This window comes from Lepidochelys kempii, chromosome 7 (assembly GCF_965140265.1).
Source record: "Lepidochelys kempii isolate rLepKem1 chromosome 7, rLepKem1.hap2, whole genome shotgun sequence".
Taxonomy (NCBI): Eukaryota; Metazoa; Chordata; order Testudines; family Cheloniidae; genus Lepidochelys; species Lepidochelys kempii.
The window spans coordinates 124,612,166-124,630,394 of record NC_133262.1 but is presented as its reverse complement, the minus strand read 5'-3'; the positions used below and the strand labels follow the sequence as shown (position 1 = coordinate 124,630,394).

General features: G+C 62.1%; 1 protein-coding gene across 3 annotated transcripts in view; it reads left to right on the top strand.

Moving 5' to 3' along the window:
• Window positions 1-17,888, top strand: part of LDB1 (LIM domain binding 1) — a 47,940-nt gene extending 30,052 nt beyond the window's left edge. For 2 of the 3 annotated variants that reach the window (XM_073354586.1, XM_073354588.1), the window contains exons 2-11: window positions 6,900-7,002; window positions 7,768-7,812; window positions 8,243-8,318; window positions 8,611-8,713; window positions 9,312-9,484; window positions 9,981-10,103; window positions 10,462-10,545; window positions 11,140-11,263; window positions 11,659-11,807; window positions 14,932-17,888. In XM_073354586.1, the coding sequence (XP_073210687.1) occupies window positions 6,900-7,002; window positions 7,768-7,812; window positions 8,243-8,318; window positions 8,611-8,713; window positions 9,312-9,484; window positions 9,981-10,103; window positions 10,462-10,545; window positions 11,140-11,263; window positions 11,659-11,807; window positions 14,932-15,162 (1,211 nt within the window). In that variant the 3' untranslated portion in view covers window positions 15,163-17,888. The remainder of the gene's footprint in view (window positions 1-6,899; window positions 7,003-7,767; window positions 7,813-8,242; window positions 8,319-8,610; window positions 8,714-9,311; window positions 9,485-9,980; window positions 10,104-10,461; window positions 10,546-11,139; window positions 11,264-11,658; window positions 11,808-14,931) is intronic. The other variant, XM_073354587.1, reaches the window with a different exon arrangement.
• Window positions 17,889-18,229: the final 341 nt, after the last annotated feature.

The following is an 18,229-nucleotide window of genomic DNA, read 5'->3' as shown; positions in this document are numbered from 1 at the left end:
AGTAGGTTTGTTTTTCCAGACAAGCACATAACAGACAAAACCCAGTCTTCAGCTCACGCTTTGTCCTGGGGCTTCTCAACCTCCCTCCTGGGATCTCTGGGAATCCTGCTCCACAGAGCCCATGTCATGGAAGTCAGTGTTTATAAGGCCAGTCTATTTGTGAGTCCCTCTGGGAGAGAGAGAGAGATGGGAAAATCCCCGCTGGGCTCTGGGCACCTCTCGGCCGGGGCAGGATGCTCCACAAGTCCCAGCAGCTTCCCCCAGGGCGAGGATCCCACAGCTGGATGCCCAGCTGAAGGAGGGACGGGTCAGTTTTTTAACGCGTATCCCACCTGTTCCTGCCTTTCCGGGGCCAGCTCTTTGGGCCTGCCAGTGCCCTGCACCGGGAACGCTCCCGCGGCTACGGCACGAGCTCCTCATAGTACAGCTGTACTGGACGGGTGTGTCTGCTTTTCCTGACTTTTATGTGCCTCACTGCGCAGTCGTCGGGTTAAATACACCGTTGGGTTTGCAGAGGTACTTTGCTTCTTTATCATCTATAAAGACGACCTGAAAGCTGGGGGCTTTTCCACCTTAGAAATCCCTGGAACGTCAGGTCCCCCTTCTCCCTGTAGGTCATTCAGACCCATGGAGAGGGGGCTCCCTCCAGGCCGGGCTACGTGAAGGGATTTGCACTGGGGTAACAAACGGACGTAAAACTGATGGCGTGAGTTCCACCAGTGCCAGCCCCGACTGAAACCTGCGTTTTGAACCAGATTGACCCTCACTTGTGTCAATGGAGTGTAAGTCAGGCCTGGTCTGACATTTAAACACGAGATCAACACAGACACATCGCTTAGGGGGTGCGAGCGCTGTTGTGAAGCTGTCCCAACCCCTGGTGCAGAGGCAATGAGGTCGACGGAAGAATTCTTTTGTAGAGCAGACATGGCCTCACTAATTTCCTCTGCTTCCAAGAAATAGCCACTCACCTCCTATTTATCCCTTTAAACTTTCCATCTCTTTAACAAGATCCATGCTCCAAGTCTTGGCCAACGGTAGCCACAAGAACCCTGTTAGACACTCCCCGCCCTTGAACAGTCTCAGAGTTCTCACTCCCTGTTCCACCCTGTGTCTCGCTGAGCCCTCTCCAAACCAGGGTGCTTGGGACAGGGTCCCTTTGACCATTCAGCACCACACGGAGCTATGGAGCTGCCAAAATAATGCTGCTGGGCTCTTACAAACTAGAAAAATGCCCTCGCCAGCAGCCAGTGAGAAAACCTTCTGGGCAGCGGGCAGCTTTCCTCTTCAGGAAAGAGGTTTTTTCCTTTGTGGCAGTGAAGAAAGCCTTCCCTGGGTGATCTGACCCAGCGCTGTCCTCCTGAGTCTGCCACCAGCACATCTCCCCAGAGCATCAAGGCAAGATTAGCAAGACTCCGGCCGAGTTCCCTGCTGCTGTTCTGAGCCCCTGGGGGGCGGCAGCAGGGAAGCTGTCAAGAATTACACTGTGGCTGCTGGGGGACAGCTGGAGCGTTGTCGGGGAGCAGAACCCATAACCCTGAGGCCAGGGAGGTGGCGCGAGGGAGACCTCGTCTTCCCCCCTGTCAGGAGGCTCTGCATAGGGCAGATGAGAGAGCAGGGAGCCTGTGGACTTCATTAGACCCCCACCAGCTGGATACGGACACCCCAGAACAGGTACGAGGATGGCACCTGTCAGTAGCAATCCCAGCATGTTCCTCCTTCCCTGGCAGCTGGGGGGGTTGGGCTTGATCACCAAGGCATTACCCTGGAACTCCCTCTCCTCCCCCTTTGTCTGGTGTATTGGTCTCTGGCTAGCAGGTCTCAGGCCTGCCTGAGTGTGTTAGTGGACTGCACCGTTCAGGACTGGCTGGAAAGGCAGAGAGCCCCTTTGACGGCACTCCTGTCCCTGTTATTTCATTAGTTGTTCCCGTACTTATTTGGTTTCCAGGTCCTGTGGCCCACCCACTTCCTGGATCCCAATAGGACCTCCTCCCAGGGCTGGGCTGGAAACACCAGCCTGCTCGCAAGCCCAGGTGGGGTCCAGGTGGGCACCCTCCAGGCACATGGAGACTGGAGATCCCAGCATACCGTGCTGCACCTTGAGACGAGCAGTTCTTATTTGCAGCAGGGTGGAGTGTTGCATGCTGGGACATGTAGTCTCCAGGAGCCACCTCAAGGACAGCTGCCTTCCTATCGGGGTGAAGCTTCAGCCCCTCGCTGTGAGCTCTCGGTGATTGGATTTGATGGAGCTGTGTCTCTGAGCTCCCCGGTACGCTCCTGCCTACTGCACCGTGATGGGACAGTGCTGGAAGCCCTGAGACTCAGAGCGTTTGGACGAAGCTGCGTGTCGGGGCACAGGGCAGGCTGCAGAATGGGAGGGGACGGACTTCTTAAACAACCCAGCCCTTCCATCTCTAGCAGCGATGTTTGCTCCAGGAGCCCCGGCCCGGGCTCAGCAACACCAAGCGGAATCTGGGGCGCAGAGTTCTGATTCCACTTCCAGGAGCCATGATTACTCGGTGGGGGGGTGTCACGGAGTCCCCGGGCGATGCTCTGGAACTGCTCCCCATGAAGCCAGGCAGGGTCCTGGGGAAGCCAGAGGGTCCTGCACCCCAACTCCGCAGTCAGACGTGACTCTCAGCTAGCCAGTAAAACAGAGGTTTATTAGACGACAGGAACATGGTCTAAAACAGAGCTTGTAGGTGCAGAGAACAGGACCCGTCAGCTGGGTCCATTTTGGGGGGCAGTGAGCCAGACAACCCTGTCTGCACTTCACTCCATGTTCCCAGCCAGCCCCAAACTGAAACTCTCTCCCACCCCTCCTCCTCTGGGCTTTGTCCCTTTCCGGAATGACCCCTGGGGTGTCGCTCCCACGCACAGGATGCTCGGGGGCCACGACTGTGGCTTAGGGACAGAGCGTTAGCCCCATGTATTACTCGGCCGCGGGCATTCGCTCGAAGCTCAGTGCGTGACAATCCCTGAACATCCCTCTCCCCAGGGCCTGGAGAGGACCCACGAACAGCTCCTGCCTGGTGGGTTTCCCCGCTGAGCTAACACCTTTGGGGTGCTGCTGCTCAGACAGCGTCACTTCATTCACAGCACGGGATTGGGATTAATTACTGGTGTTACAGTAGCACCCAGAAGCCTCTCGTGTGCAGACCCTGGCTGCTCCCCAGACACGAAGGCCACTGTCGGAGCAGGTGCATAGAACTTGCGGGATATTCGCGGCAGCTACCAAGCTACCACAGGCTACCCGGACCAGCCGGATACAGAGAAACCAAGCAGTGCCCCTCATGCCGTCCTGGTCCGCACAGCCTTCAGAGCTCCCCTGGGGACGGCCAGCATGGGAGCCCGCGGGACTGCTATTCTTTGCAAGTGCCACTGTAATACCCTGCACGTGCACGGAAGATAACGTGGTCCCTGCCTGGAAGAGTTTACGGTCTCCTGCCACGTCCTCCGATGGGCGTAAGGACCGAATGCAGGAGAAAGGGGCGTGTCACTGGATAGTGGGTCCCTGGGAGCAGACCAGGCTGAGCTCCTGCACTGAGCGCTTCTCCTCAGGCCACGGCTCCCTCAGGTGTGTCCAGCACGGCGGGGCCCTGATCCAGACACGATCCTTTCTGTGCTTCTGCAGACGCAGGCAGCAGCAGCCGGGAACTGTGCTGTTGTTGCAAGGAGAGGGAATGCCACGAGGTGGCCAAATGCTTTTATTTTAGCATCCACCGCTCTGTAGTGAAACTGGGGACCGTACAGTGAAACTGTAGTGAAACTGGGGAACCGTCGCTGTGGGTCTCGGCGCCTAGGGGCTTCAGTGGACCGGGGCTTTCCGAAGAGGAGAGCCATCAGTAAGGATGACGGAGTGATTGGGGCGTGGGGGTCTCTCTCTCCTGCACACACAGAGCTGGGGGTTTAGGAGGCGATGAAGATGCAGGAGTGGAGCAGGTTGGAGACCCGGGCGCTGGCGTGTGGCTCTGTGCGTTGCTTGGCCTCCAGTAACCAGTGTTAAGGGGGTGCTTGGCCAACGGGGTGGGATGGACGCTTGTGGCTGCAGCTGTGTATGATTGGAGCGTGGATAGTTGACCGGGAAATACAGTGGGGAAAATCTTGCCACGAAGATGTTAGTGGTGATATCGTCCAGCAGTGAGAAGTCACTGGAATTTTTTGGGTACAGAGACCTTGGCGGCTTGGCACCATGGCAAATAAACCCGTCAAATTTCCAAAACCCCTGTTTTGGTCCATGAATTTTGGGCTCCGTGCTCCTTTGCTGACCAGCCGCAACCTCAGCGCAGCCCTGGGACAAGGAGACGTCTCGGTTTGGAGCAGCTCCGTCTTTGCGTCGCCCTCTGGTGCCGTTCTCCTTCGGCGTTTGTGGTCAGAGGCGACTGCGGTGCTTGTTAGCGGCTGATCTCACACGGGGGGAGCATGATGGGCCCTGGTCACTCCAGCAGCTCTGACACCCCCCTGCTGCTCCCCGAGGCTTTCACAACCCCGCTGTTTGTTGTTGGGGCAGTGAGGAGGGTTCTTGGGAGCGGCCCCGATAGAGATTGTGGCCCTGGTGGTTCCAGGGGCAGGATGATCCTATGCGGATGGAGGTCGCCCGTCCGTGGGCTGAGCCCATCCCGGTCTGCCTGGCTGCTCCCAGTTCCCATCTGTGCCGCTGGCCCTGTGCCCAGGGGAGGGGGGCTGAGTCACCGGCTTGCGGCATGCAGAGGGAGCCAAGGATGGGAGTGATGGGGTTGGGGAGAATTCCCTCCCCACATCACGCGCCTCCTTGGCTCCAGCTGCTCCGGGGGGAGCCGGCGTGCCAAGCCTGGCGCTGGGCTGGGGGATCGGGTCCCACTGGGGCTGCGGGAATGGCACCGGGCAGAGACTGCTCTGGCATTGACCCCGCGATCCAGGCAAGGCGGCCCAGTGGGGCTGGAATCTCAGACTCCCCACGCTGGCCGGGGCTGGATCCCGCTGGGGCTCGGCCCTGACGGGATGAATTACCTGGGTCTGTCGGACCCGCCGCCCCGGCAGCTGGGCCCTACGCCCCCTGGGGGGCCTCCCCCCTTGGCCTGGGAGAGAGCGTCCCCTCCTGCTGGGCACCTTTCCTGTCCGCTCCGGTGGGGGCAGCTAGGAGAAGCCAGTACCTGCAAACGGGGCCCTGCCTGCGCCTCCCAGCCCAGTGCCAGATCGGTGCCCCCCAGCCTCGCCACAGCAGGGCTGGGGTCAAGAGAAGGTGCTGGGGGCTGAGGCCCAATTGGTGACCTGCTGCCAAGGGCCCTGCTCTCGGAGACAGGGTCTCCCTCGGGGATGGTGTCTTGGAGCGGCTCCTCTCCGAGCAGGGTCAGGCTGGGCCCTAGCTCCGGCTGGCAGGAGTGCAGTGCTGGTGGGGGCAGGGCTGGGTGTATTCTGGGGGGAGGTAGGTATGGGGCTGCCAGCTCTGTGCCGTTTTGATGCCTGCCTGGCCGGCCCCAGGACCAAGCCTTGGGGGTGCTGCGCGAGGCCAGGTTGGCCCTGGCTGAGTGGGCACGAGGCCGGGTTGTTGGTGGAGCTGGCCTGTGGGGTTGCTGACCCGGCCGGGTGGCAGAGGGTGCTGGTATCAGAGTGGGAATGGCCAGAGGGCCCAGCCCAACCCCCCAGCGCCCGTGGCTGGAGGGGGCAGAGGGATCTCTGTGAACGTGAGCCCCTGGGGTCGAATTGGGCCCTGAGAGCTCTCGGGGGGTGTTGGCTGGGCCAGTCCATGTGGGCAAAGCTGTGGCAGCCCCTCACCCAGGTATCGGGTACCAAGGGAAACTGAGCAAAGAGCAAGGACAGGATTTTCATCAGTCGGGGCCAGGGGGTGGTTAAGCGGTTACTGACCCGGTGTCTGGAACCCGCGAGCTCCTGAACCAGACCAACAAACCCTGCATGGACCCCCCAGCCCCTTTGTCCGTCCCAGAACTGCCCTGCCCACCAGAGGAGCCAGCATGGCCCAGGACAGGCAAAGACCCCTCTGAGATAGCGGCGACCCACTGATGCCTACGAATGCCTTGAGCCTCTCTGGGGCGGTGCCAGGTGTTTATAATGGAGCTGGGAGTCTCGGGGCTGGTTTTCCAGGGCTCGTCAGTGCACCCAGCCAGGCCGCAGACCCGCCGGCTCTGGGGCAGGATCCGCCGCGCCTCCCCTCCCAGCTGGTCTGTCTCCCGCCTGCTGCCAGAGAGGGACTGGAGGGGCAGGCGTGCCCCACGCTGCCCTGCATTGCTGACATTCCTGTCGGAGCAGCCAGGGGACGGGGTGGGATCCTGGCCCTTGTGCCTCCCCCCCCGGCCCGTCGGCATTGAATGCACGTGGGGGTGGGGGGCGCTGGTTCTTTGGGACAGGCCAGAGCCTGAGCTTGAGTTGGGCTCTCGGTGACCCTGGTGTGGTGTGGGGAGCCGGGCCTGGCCTGGCCTCTGCGGTTGCTGTGATGCAGGGTCTTTGAGGGGACTGGACAGGGAACTAAAATCCCAACCACTGCCCCCTGCTATCCCCCCCACCCCCCAACTCTGCTGGCGCCCCTCAGTCCCGACCCACAGCCCCCTGCTATTCCCCCCCCCAGCTATGCCGGCACCCCTCAGTCCCGACCCGCAGCCCCCTGCTATCCCCCCCCCAAACACAGCTGGGTCTGTGAGCTCCCAGGCTCCGAGGCCAGCTGAGGAGACCCCGGGGCCATGGGACAGTGTCCTTGGCCCCCGGCGCAGAGTGGGCTCCTTCAGGTCCCTCGGCCCCTCCCAGCCGCACCGCCTGCAGCGGGGGTGGGGGGGCTGTGCCTAGCCTGATGGGCCCGATCCTGCCGGGGCCCAGCTGCAATGCGTGCTGCTCGCTCCGTCACGGGCCGAGCGCTGCGGGCTGCGCATCCCACTGACCTGCTCCCCCCACGCCTCTGTCTCTCCCGCCAGGCTGTTCCTCTAAGTCATTCAAGCTGTACTCGCCAAAGGAGCCCCCAAACGGCAACGCCTTCCCCCCTTTCCACCCGGGCACCATGCTGGATCGAGATGTGGGGTGAGTGGCGGCTGCGCGGGGCACGGAGCGGCGGGGGCCGGTCCCCCTGCATGCGTGGGCCGCCCCGAAGCGGCAGGGCGGGTGTGGTGTGGCCGGGGCTGGGAAGGTTAGAGACATGTGGGCTGAGGTGCCAGGCGGCAGGCAGGGGCGTTAATAGCCCCGAGAAAGGTGGAAGAACGGCATGGAAGACCCAGTGATCCTGGGGGTGTCCTTGACTCCCCTGGGCTCTGGGGGGAGCTGAGGGGGCTCAGCCTCAGGGTGGCGCTGGGGTGGGTTACTCCCCACAGTGCAATGGGGTAGCCACAGGCACCCATGCACCAGCCCCCTCCTGCCTGGCTCCCAGATCCTGGTGTAAAGCAGCTGTGGCCAGGGCAGGTCCGACCCCCCTTTGCCCCCAAACGAGGTCACACACTGTGTTTGGGGTTCATCCTCGGGGTCCATTTGTTTCCCCCCCGACCGGGCACGGGTATTCCTCGCTGTGCTCTGACCAGACGGCTCCCGTGGCACCTGATCACTAGAGGGAACCTCCGTGCCTCCCGCCTGCTCTCTGCTCCAGGCTGGGCTCAGGGGGGCTGGGCTCCCCAGGCCGTGTGTGGGGAGAATCTGACCCAGTTCTGGGGGCAGAGAGACCTGCCAGCCTGGGATGGGGGCAGAGAGCCCCGGGCAGCCTGTCACTCGGGGGGCAGGGAGGGGGTGACAACACAGGCTAGGTCTGAGGCTCCATGGGGATGTGCCCTAACCGCCCGTCGGCGCCTCTCTCCGCAGACCTACCCCCATGTACCCACCGACGTACCTGGAGCCCGGGATAGGGTAAGAGCTTGCGCTCCGGCGGGGGGCGGGGGTCACTGCTCGCGCTCTGGGGGGGCTCACGCCTGGGTGTGGGAGGCAGCAGGAGCCCTGGTGGTGCCGCCCAACCGGGTGCCAAGAGGGGGAGAGGCTGCTTTGGAGCCCCACACCAACCCCTGGGCTAAACGAGCCATGGGGCACCACTCCCCTGCTCGGGGTGAGCAGCCTAGGGTCCTGGGTCCACAGCTCACGCCACCCTGGGGCAGGTCCTGCCCTCCCTGCATGGGAGCACTCAGCGCGGGGGCAGGCGGGGGCTGGGGCGGGGAGTGTGGGGGCAGGCTCGGGGGGGAGTGCGGGGGCGGGCTGGGGCTGGGGGGGCTGGGGTGGGCTGGGGCGGGGGCGGGCTGGGCATGGCCGGGCCCCACTGAGAGGCCCCGCTGTGCTTGCTTGGCAGGAGGCACACGCCGTACGGGAACCAGACCGACTACAGGATATTCGAGCTGAACAAGCGGCTGCAGAACTGGACAGAGGTGTGCGGGCGGGGCGGGGAAGTGGGGGACCTTAGGGGCGGGCGGGGGGGTGAGCACCCATGGGTGCTCGTGGGTAGCCTCAGGGTGGAGCATCGCATGCTGGGCCCAATGGCCACACAGCCTGTGTCCACACTGGCGGAGCCCCTGGACCCCTCAGACCTTGTGGGTCTCCAGGGGCCCGAGGGCGTTACCGCTCCCTGTCTCAGCCCAGCCAGGATGGAGGGTCCCAGGTCCCCCGGCGGGGTGGTTTCTCTCCCCTCGCCGTGACGCCACGCCCATCTCCCGCCCCCAGGAATGTGACAATCTCTGGTGGGACGCCTTCACCACGGAGTTCTTTGAGGACGATGCCATGCTAACGATCACCTTCTGCCTGGAGGATGGACCAAAGAGATACAGTGAGTGGCCGGGGGCCTGGCTCCAGGCATGGCCGGGGGCCCGCCCCGATGAAGCTGGGAAAGGGCTGATAGCCGGTCAGTGCGATGCCACGTGCTGTGCGGGCCGGACAGGGGGCCCCAGCTGCCGCGCTGGGTCTGTGCCATGGTTCCGGGCTTGGCCCACAGTTACTCCAGGGCAGAGCTGAGCTGCATGTCAGATCCCGATACCACGGTGATGGGCACCTTCGCAGTCCTGTGGACAGGGGGCGAGGACCCTGCCTGTATGGCCTCAGGGACAGGGAAACAAAGGCAAAGCGGAGCCAGTGGCGGGGAACCCAGGGTGGCTTCCTGCCAGCAGGCGCTCGGCCTCTCACAGCGGCCCTGGGGACGTCTCGTCCTGCAGGCTGCCCGCCCTGCACTTCTCACCTCTGCCCCACGGCTGCCGTGTGAGCTGGGTTCCTCTGTGCCTGGCTCCCGGCCCATCGCACTGGAGGATGGGGTGGCAGGGCGGTAGCTGGGGGTGCCTGGCCTGAACCACAGCCCTGCAGCGAGCTGAGCCGGGGCTCCAGGGAAGCCAGGCGTTGACTCTCTTTCTCCCTCTCTCCCCTCCCTGCTGCAGCCATCGGCCGGACTCTGATTCCCCGTTACTTCCGCAGCATCTTTGAGGGGGGTGCCACGGAGCTGTACTACGTACTCAAGCATCCCAAGGAGTCCTTCCACAACAACTTCGTCTCTCTGGACTGCGACCAGTGCACCATGGTGACCCAGCACGGCAAGCCCATGTTCACGCAGGTAGGGGCGGGCGCCGGGCCTGGCTCCCTCGGGACTCTGCAGGGCTGGAGAGCTCTGGGCTCTGCTCTGGGCTCTGCCGCGGTGCCGGCCCTCAGGAGACGGTTAGCTGCCGGGTACTGCCCAGTGCAAGAGGGTATCTGGGGTTCCTGGCCAGCCTGGGCACCCCCTGCATGGCTGTGCCTGCCCCTAAAGCCCGAGATGCTGGCAGGTCAGAGCGTGTTCGGGCGAAGGGGAGATGGGCGCTGGTGCAAGGGGGCCAGCAGCTGCCAGCTGCGTAGGCTCAGGGCACTGGAGTCTGTCTGGGCCACACGGCTGGCAGCGCGGGAAGCCTGTCTCCTGGCACCGTGGACGAAGAGGCAGGCGGGTGAGGCCGAAGGCGCGGCCATGCATTGCATGCTGGGTGGGAGGCCAGGTGCAGTTTATCCTGCGGGGAGGGATGGAGGAGGCTCGGCTGGGTCTCGGGGCGTTTGGGGTTGACGTCTCGTCCCCGCCCCAGGTGTGTGTGGAGGGGCGGCTCTACCTGGAGTTCATGTTCGACGACATGATGCGGATAAAGACGTGGCACTTCAGCATCCGGCAGCATCGAGAGCTCATTCCCCGCAGCATCCTCGCCATGCACGTGAGTCCCTGGCTCGGCGCCGATGGCCCCGCGGCTGAGCCCCAAGGCTCCAGCAGGGCTGCAGCCTGGCCCGGGGCAGGAGTCCCTCGGGACAGGACGTGCATCTCTCTCCTACTAGTTCAAACTCTCACATCCACCCCCGGGGCCGGAGCGGTGTGTGCTGCGACGCTGTTTGCTCAGCTGTCTCTTCACCATGCGACTGTCCGGGGGGCTGCAGACCTACAGGGGATGAGCCTCGGCTCCCCTGGGCGCACAGGCGGGGCAGGCCAGAAATCCGGCGGGGTGGGGGCTGGAGCTGTCCAGGTGCCGTTCCCAGCCCGAGCGCAGCTGAGGTGTCCCTGTCCCCCTGCGCTCCTAGGCACAGGACCCCCAGATGCTGGACCAGTTATCCAAGAACATCACCCGCTGCGGGCTCTCCAACTCCACCCTCAACTACCTCCGGGTACGTGTGTGCGGATCGCGGCGGGGGGCGTGGCTCTGTCACCGGGGGCCCCAGACTCTTCCTGCCCGAGGGCTCTGGGGTTATCGCCCTGGGGGGCGGCTCTAGGACTCCAGCCTGGGGAGCCCAGCCCTAGAGATGTAGCTGGAGCTCCTGGCACCGTGGTGGGCAGAGACCTGAGGGCAGGGAGAGGGGGACCTGAAGGGGTGGGGGAGTATTCAGGCAAACATGGCAATGCATATTCAAGAGCTGTGCACGTTGTAGGACATTGTCATGCCCACCAGGACCCCCCAGTGTTTGGTGGCCTGTTATTGCCCCGGGGAGTCCCACCCGCCTGGGGGACAGTCCAGAGCCCAGCCTGCTACCGTGGCACAGCTCCTCTGGAGCCTGGCGCCCACAGGGACCGGGGCAGCCCAGGGGACCTAGGCAGGCAGCCCAGCCCCTGTGGTGGGGGCCGGTGGAGAGGATACGTGGGGCTGGTGCAGATGGGCCGGGGAGGGGCGCTGGGTGTCCTGATGGCTGCGTGCGGCTGTGCCCGGGGTCCCGGGGGGGGCGCTGGCTCGGACGCGGCGGTGGCTGAATCTCTCCTCCCCCCAGCTCTGCGTGATCCTGGAGCCGATGCAGGAGCTGATGTCCCGGCACAAGACCTACAGCCTCAGTCCCCGCGACTGCCTCAAGACCTGCCTGTTCCAGAAGTGGCAGCGGATGGTGGCGCCGCCAGGTGAGACCCCGGGGCCCGTAGCACCTGGCGGTGGGGGGCTGGTGGGGAGACCTGCCCTGGGAGGGGACGGGGGGCTGGTTATGTCTCTGACCACCCAGGACGGGGCTCTCGGCCGCCCCCCCCGGCTGTGAGTGCGTGGTCTGAGGGTGCGTGGCAGGGAGCAGCGTGGGCTGCAGGGGACTGGGTGTCAGGACTCCTGGGTTCCGTTCCCAGCGTGACCGTGGGCACGTCCCTTCCCCTCGGTCTCCCTGCCTGGGCAGTGGGGCTGAAAACCGGGCAAGTGCGGTGGAGAGAAGGGGAGCGGGGGCTGGGCAGGGTCCCTCGGGGTGAGGATGGGGAGCCAGCTCCAGCCCAGCCTGGTTAACAGCCGCCCCCCCCCCCCACCCCCCTCTCAGCCGAGCCGGCACGGCAGCAGCCCAGCAAGCGCCGGAAAAGGAAGATGTCGGGGGGCAGCACCATGAGCTCCAGCGGCGGCAACGCGAACAACAGCAGCAGCAAGAAGAAGAGTCCGGCCAGCACCTTCGCCCTGTCCAGTCAGGTACCTGTAAGCATCCCGTTTCCATTTCTCTTCCCCGTCCTGCCGAGCCGCCCCCGGAGCCCTCGCCCAGGCCGGGCCCATAGAGCCCTGTCTCCAGGGGGCTGAATGTGCAGGAACCCTCCATGTCCCGGCCCCCGACGGCCAGTTCCCCTGCATCAGGCCTGAGCTGGGGGGACGCACTGGGGCAGAGCCGGCAGGCCACTGCCCGGGGCCACGTGGGATCCCAGGCTGGGCCCGGGCCAGTCCTGCCGGAGCGCAACAACTCCAGTTTGCATAGAATCATAGAATACCAGGGTTGGAAGGGACCTCTGGAGGCCATCTAGTCCAACCCCCTGCTCAAAGCAGGACCAATCCCCAACTAAATCATCCGAGCCAGGGCTTTCTCAAGCTTGACCTTAAAAACCTCAAAGGAAGGAGATTCCACCACCTCCCTAGGTAACCCATTCCAGTGCTTCACCACCCTCCTAGTGAAAAAGTTTTTCCTAATGTCCAACCTAAACCTCCCCCACTGCAACTTGAGACCATTACTCCTTGTCCTGTCATCAGCTACCACTGAGAATAGTCTAGATCCATCCTCTTTGGATCCACCTTTCAGGTAGTTAAAAGCAGCTATCAAATCCCCCCTCATTCTTCTCTTCCGTAGACTAAACAATCCCAGTTTTCTCAGCCTCTCCTCATAAGTCATGTGTTCCAGTCCCCTAATCATTTTTATTGCCCTTCGCTGGACTCTCTCCAATTTATCCACATCCTTCTTGTAGTGTGGGGCCCAAAACTGGACACAATACTCCAGATGAGGCTTCACCAGTGTTGAATAGAGGGGAACGATCACGTCCCTCGATCTGCTCGCTATGCCCCTACTTATACAGCCCAAAATGCCATTGGCCTTCTTGGCAACAAGGACACACTGTTGACTCATATCCAGCTTCTCGTCCACTGTAACCCCTAGGTCCTTCTCTGCAGAACTGCTGCCGAGCCATTCGGTCCCTAGTCTGTAGCGGTGCATGGGATTCTTCCGTCCTAAGTGCAGGACTCTGCACTTGTCCTTGTTGAACCTCATCAGATTTCTTTTGGCCCAATCCTCTAATTTGTCTAGGTTCCTCTGTATCCTATCCCTGCCCTCCAGCGTATCTACCTCTCCTCCCAGTTTAGTGTCATCTGCAAACTTGCTGAGGGTGCAATCCACCCCATCCTCCAGATCATTAATGAAGATATTGAACAAAACCGGCCTCAGGACCGACCCTTGGGGCACTCCGCTAGATACCGGCTGCCAACTAGACATGGAGCCATTGATCAGTACCCATTGAGCCCGACAATCTAGCCAACTTTCTACCCACCTTGTAGTGCATCCATCCAGCCCATACTTCTTTAACTTGCTGGCAAGAATACTGTGGGAGACCATGTCAAAAGCTTTGCTAAAGTTGAGGAATAACACGTCCACTGCTTTCCCCTCATCCACAGAACCAGTTATATCATCATAAAAGGCAATTAGATTAGTCAGGCATGACTTTCCCTTGGTGAATCCATGCTGACTGTTCGTGATCATTTTCCTCTCATCTAAGTGCTTCAGAATTGATTCCTTGAGGACCTGGTCCATGATTTTTCCGGGGACTGAGGTGAGGCTGACTGGCCTGTAGTTCCCAGGATCCTCCTTCTTCCCTTTTTTAAAGATGGGCACTACATTAGCCTTTTTCCAATCTTCCCGGGACTTCCCCCGATCACCATGAGTTTTCAAAGATAATGGCCAACGGCTCTGCAATCACATCCGCCAATTCCTTTAGCACTCTTGGATGCAGCGCATCCGGCCCCATGGACTTGTGCACGTCCAGCTTTTCTAAATAGTCCCGAACCACTTCTTCCTTCACAGAGGGCTGGCCACCTCCTCCCCATGCTGTGCTGCCCAGTGCAGCCGTCTAGGAGCTGACCTTGTTTGTGAAGACAGAGGCAAAAAAACCATTGAGTACGTTAGCTTTTTCCACATCCTCTGTCACTAGGTTGCCTCCCACACTTTTCTTGGCTTTCTTCTTATTGCTAACATACCTGAAGAAACCCTTCTTGTTACTCTTGACATCTCTGGCTAGCTGCAGCTCCAGGTGTGATTTAGCCTTCCTGATTCCATTCCTACATGCCCAAGCAATATTTATATACTCATCCCTGGTCATTTGTCCAATCTTCCACTTCTTGTAAGCCTCTTTTTTGTGTTTAAGATCAGCAAGGATTTCACCGTTAAGCCAAGCTGGTCGCCTGCCATATTTACTATTCCTTCTACACATCGGGATGGTTTGTCCCTGTAACCTCAATAAGGATTCTTTAAAATACAGCCAGCTCTCCTGGACTCCTTTCCCCCTCATGTTATTCTCCCAGGGGATCTTGCCCATCAGTTCCCTCAGGGAGTCAAAGTCTGCTTTTCTGAAGTCCAGGGTCCGTATTCTGCTGCTTTCCTTTCTTCCTTGTGTCAGGATCCTGAACTCGACCATCTCATGGTCACTGCCTCCCAGGTTCCCATCCACTTTTGCTTCCCCCACTAATTCTTCCCGGTTTGTGAGCAGCAGGTCAAGAAGAGCTCTGCCCCTAGTTGGTTCCTCCAGCACTTGCACCAGGAAATTGTCCCCTACAGTTTCCAAAAACTTCCTGGATTGTCTGTGCACCGCTGTATTGCTCTCCCAGCAGATATCAGGATGATTGAAGTCGCCCATGAGAACTAGGGCGTGCGATCTAGTAGCTTCTGCGACTTGCCGGAAGAAAGCCTCGTCCACCTCATCCCCCTGGTCCAGTGGTCTATAGCAGACTCCCACCACGACATCACCCTTGTTGCTCAGGCTTCTAAACTTAATCCAGAGACTCTCAGGTTTTTCTGCATGTGGATCCCAGCCCCACCTCTGGGGCCCGCAGCTGAGCAGTGACCCGGGTTGGGGGAGGTTGTGTACGGCCCAGCAGGTAACGCGCCGGGATCCTGCCGGAAATAGGTTGGCAGCGTCGGGCGTGGGGCCGTGGGAGAGGGGCCGTGGGGGCCCAGGGAAGCGGTGGCTGGAAAGGAGGTGGCACTCGGGGCTAGAGCCCCGTCCCGTTGAGAGGAGAGGGGGCCGGGGCTGCCTCTGCCTTGATTATGTTTCGGGACCGTCTCCCCTTTCAGGATGTGATGGTGGTGGGCGAGCCCACGCTGATGGGGGGCGAGTTCGGCGACGAGGACGAGCGGCTCATCACCCGGCTGGAGAACACGCAGTTCGACGCCGCCAACGGGATCGACGACGAGGACAGCTTCAACAACTCGCCCGCCCTGGGCGCCAACAGCCCCTGGAACAGCAAGCCGCCCTCCAGCCAGGAGAGCAAGTCGGAGAACCCCACGTCGCAGGCCTCCCAGTAACGGCCCGCCCGGCCCACGCCGGCCAGGCCCATCCACCCGGACGTTTGCAAAGGAAAGGGACTGGGGAGCGGATCGGCGCTGCCTGGTACCAGGGCGTGGAGACCCCAGCCCTGCCAGCCGCCCTGCCCCCGCTCTCTGCACTCCTGCTTTCCCATGGGGCCCCCTCTCTACTCCACCCCCTGGGAGAGCCTGAATTCCCTCTCCCATGTTCCCAGTCCTGCCCTTGCCAAGTGGGAGAGCCCGGCCCTGGTGGGAGGGGGGTCTGCTTCTGTGGCTCCCGCCCGTTACTACCTGACACCCTCCTTTGATGGGGAAACCAGCAGCCGGCAAGCGCCCGAGGACCACGGGTTGGGCCTCCCCAAGCTGCGGTACACTGAGGCCGGGCGTCTGCAGGGCCCTGCCGCGATGGGGAGCGAAGTGAGTGCGTCGCTCCAGCCCCACAACCACGAAGCGGCTGCTTCTCCCGTCCCCCTCTGAGCTGGCCCCTTGCAACTGCAAGCATGCCGTAGGCGGTGTGGGTTGATGGGGCTTTGGGGCAGGTAGCCATTCGGGAGGCTCGTCCCTGTCTGGCGGCTGGGGAAGCGGCAGCCAGGCACGGCCGCGTTTCCCTGCTCGCCTGGCTGGGAGAGGTTTTGCCCTCGGGAGTGAGAGCGCGGCGGGCCGAGGCGGAGCGTTGTGTATATAGAAACCCGCGACGGAGAGAATCCCCTGAACCCTGGGGCTGGAATGGGAGGAGGGGCCCAAGGCTCAGAGGCCGCAGTGGGAAAGCGCCCCAAGTCCACGCCTGGCTTCTGTGCCGTGCCTCTCGCTCTGCGCGCGTCGGCCTGGGCCCCGGTGCAGCCCCGGGTTCCAGCCCCCACCTGTTTTTTTTTAAAATAATATTAAAATTGTAAGTTTAAAAAAAATGGAACCCCCCCCTTCCCCTGGTCCCCCCTCCTTCTGCCCCCCAAACCTGTCCTGATTTTTGTACAGGCTTCTAGATCTCTTGGGAGTCTTGTTTTATATACAGTTCAGAGAGCTTCAAACCAAGGAGAGACTTTGCAGACTTCCTTTCTAATCCCTCCAGGGGTGGGGGGAAGCCCCCCCACCCCTCCCTCAATGTAAATCTTGTGTGCTGTTGTCCCCACTCCCCCCTCCTCGGGTTTGTGTACCTCGTGCTTGTACATTTCCGCGCTGTAGACGGTGTATGATCCTGTTCTTTCAATGTGTTCTCACTAGAGCAGCTGCCTCCTTTGATGTTAGGGGAAACCAGAAGAATAATAATGATTTTTAAAAGGAAAATCCTTCCCCGGCTTCTTCCGAGCAGGCAGGCGGGTGGAAGGGGGCGCCGTCACCAGTTCACACCTGGGGTGTCTGCGGGGGGTGGGACAGGCGGTACCATGTGGTTGGCCAGCACCCTGCTGAGGGAGGGGTGATGGCTGCCCACGACCCCGCGGTGGGGCAGGTGAATTGCTGGGTGCCCAGCCGGGATGGGGCCAGGGCAGAGCAGCTCCAACAGGGCTGGTTGAGCCTGGTGTGGGCAGCGGGGGGGCCTGTAGGAAATGGGCAGGAATGTGGGGCTGGGTGTTCTCTGCTCCCACCCCTCGCTGCACAGAGCGTGGTAGAGCAGGTGCCCTGTGGGCAGGGCGGGGGAGCGCGGGGGCAGCAGGTCTCTAACAGCCCAAGGTGCCCCCGTGCCAGCCAGTGGCTGCAGGCTGGGGTCAGGCCCCTGCTCCGACGGAGACGGTGAATTTCCCTGCTGAACCTGCAGTGTTTGGTTCCCAGTGACCACCAGGGGGTGCCTCTGCCCCACACCAGTGCCCCCCAGCCCCGTTCTCGGGTCACCCTGTGGGTCCCTCGGGTGGCCCCCTCTGGGGATGGGGGCTCAGCGTAGGTTCCATCCCCTGCCCCCTCGGGCCACTTCCTGCCTTCCGGTGGCCAAACCCACTCTGGGGGGCCTAGGACTGGCGGCTGGGGACAGAAGGGCCCCGGCTCCCAGTGCTGGCTGCCTGCTCTGCGCGTCCCCAGCCCGACTCCTTCCCTGTCCCGAGCTGGGGGCTCCTGCGGCGAGGGCCCTGGGCAGATCTGAGCCCGGTGGGGAGCCCCATCAGTTCTGCTTGCAAGGCCCAGGGGAAAGCGCCGCCCCCCGCATTGGAGAAGTGTCCTGCAGGGGGCAGCACCGTCCCTCCGCCATCCTGGGCCCCGGGCAGCTGGCCCAGACAAGCGCTCTGGCTGGGGGAGTCATTGGAAAGCCTGCCCCCCCCCCTGCGGGGCACCTGGCTTAGACTCCAGGCAGCCCTGGTGTCCTTCCAGCGCGTCCCCTGCCCTGGCTCTGCCGACCGAGTTGCACGGCTCGCGCCTCTCCCTGGGGCCGGGCAGCTTCGTGTTGCTCGTGTAGGAGGCTGTGTGTGGAGCGGGAGGCCTGGATGCTCTTGGGGGGGCACCTTCTCCCCCTCCCACCCTGGGCACGGCTCTCCAGGCTTCTCGGCTAAGATGGAGCATGGGGACCAGCCTGTCCAAGGAGCCTGGGGACTCTGAATGGAGGGGGGGGGGTCCTTTTGTGACTGGAGGGACCATTGTCACCTCCCCATTACTGTGGCTTGGCATGAAATGGTGACGCGTGCCCCCTGCCCTGCCCCACCTCATCCCCGGCGCACTCTAATGCCGCCTCTTTTGGGGGGGAGGGTTGGCCTCGTTTGTGCCAATCTGGGGTCATGTACGGTACCAATAAAAATGACTTTTTGGTTTGACGCTGTCCTGGGCTGTTCTTTCCAAAAGCCGCTCAGGGCCGGAGGCAGGTGACCCCCGCCGACCCAGCGCCTTGTCCTGTTTGTGCCCCTGCTGGCACATCCCCACTTACCGGGGTTACCCTGCCCCCAGCACTGCTGAGCAGTAGCCCGACGTCCCGGCCTCGGCTGCTGCAGGTTCTTTGACTTCAGCTCTGTTTGCACCTTGACTCCAGCTCAGGGCCTGGCCCCACGCGCTGGATTAGGAAGCAGGGTTTTCCTCTCCGGTTCCTGTTCACCCAGCCAGGGAGCACCCCGAAATGCATTGCCTGGTGCCTTCTACTGCCATCCATCCCCTCCAC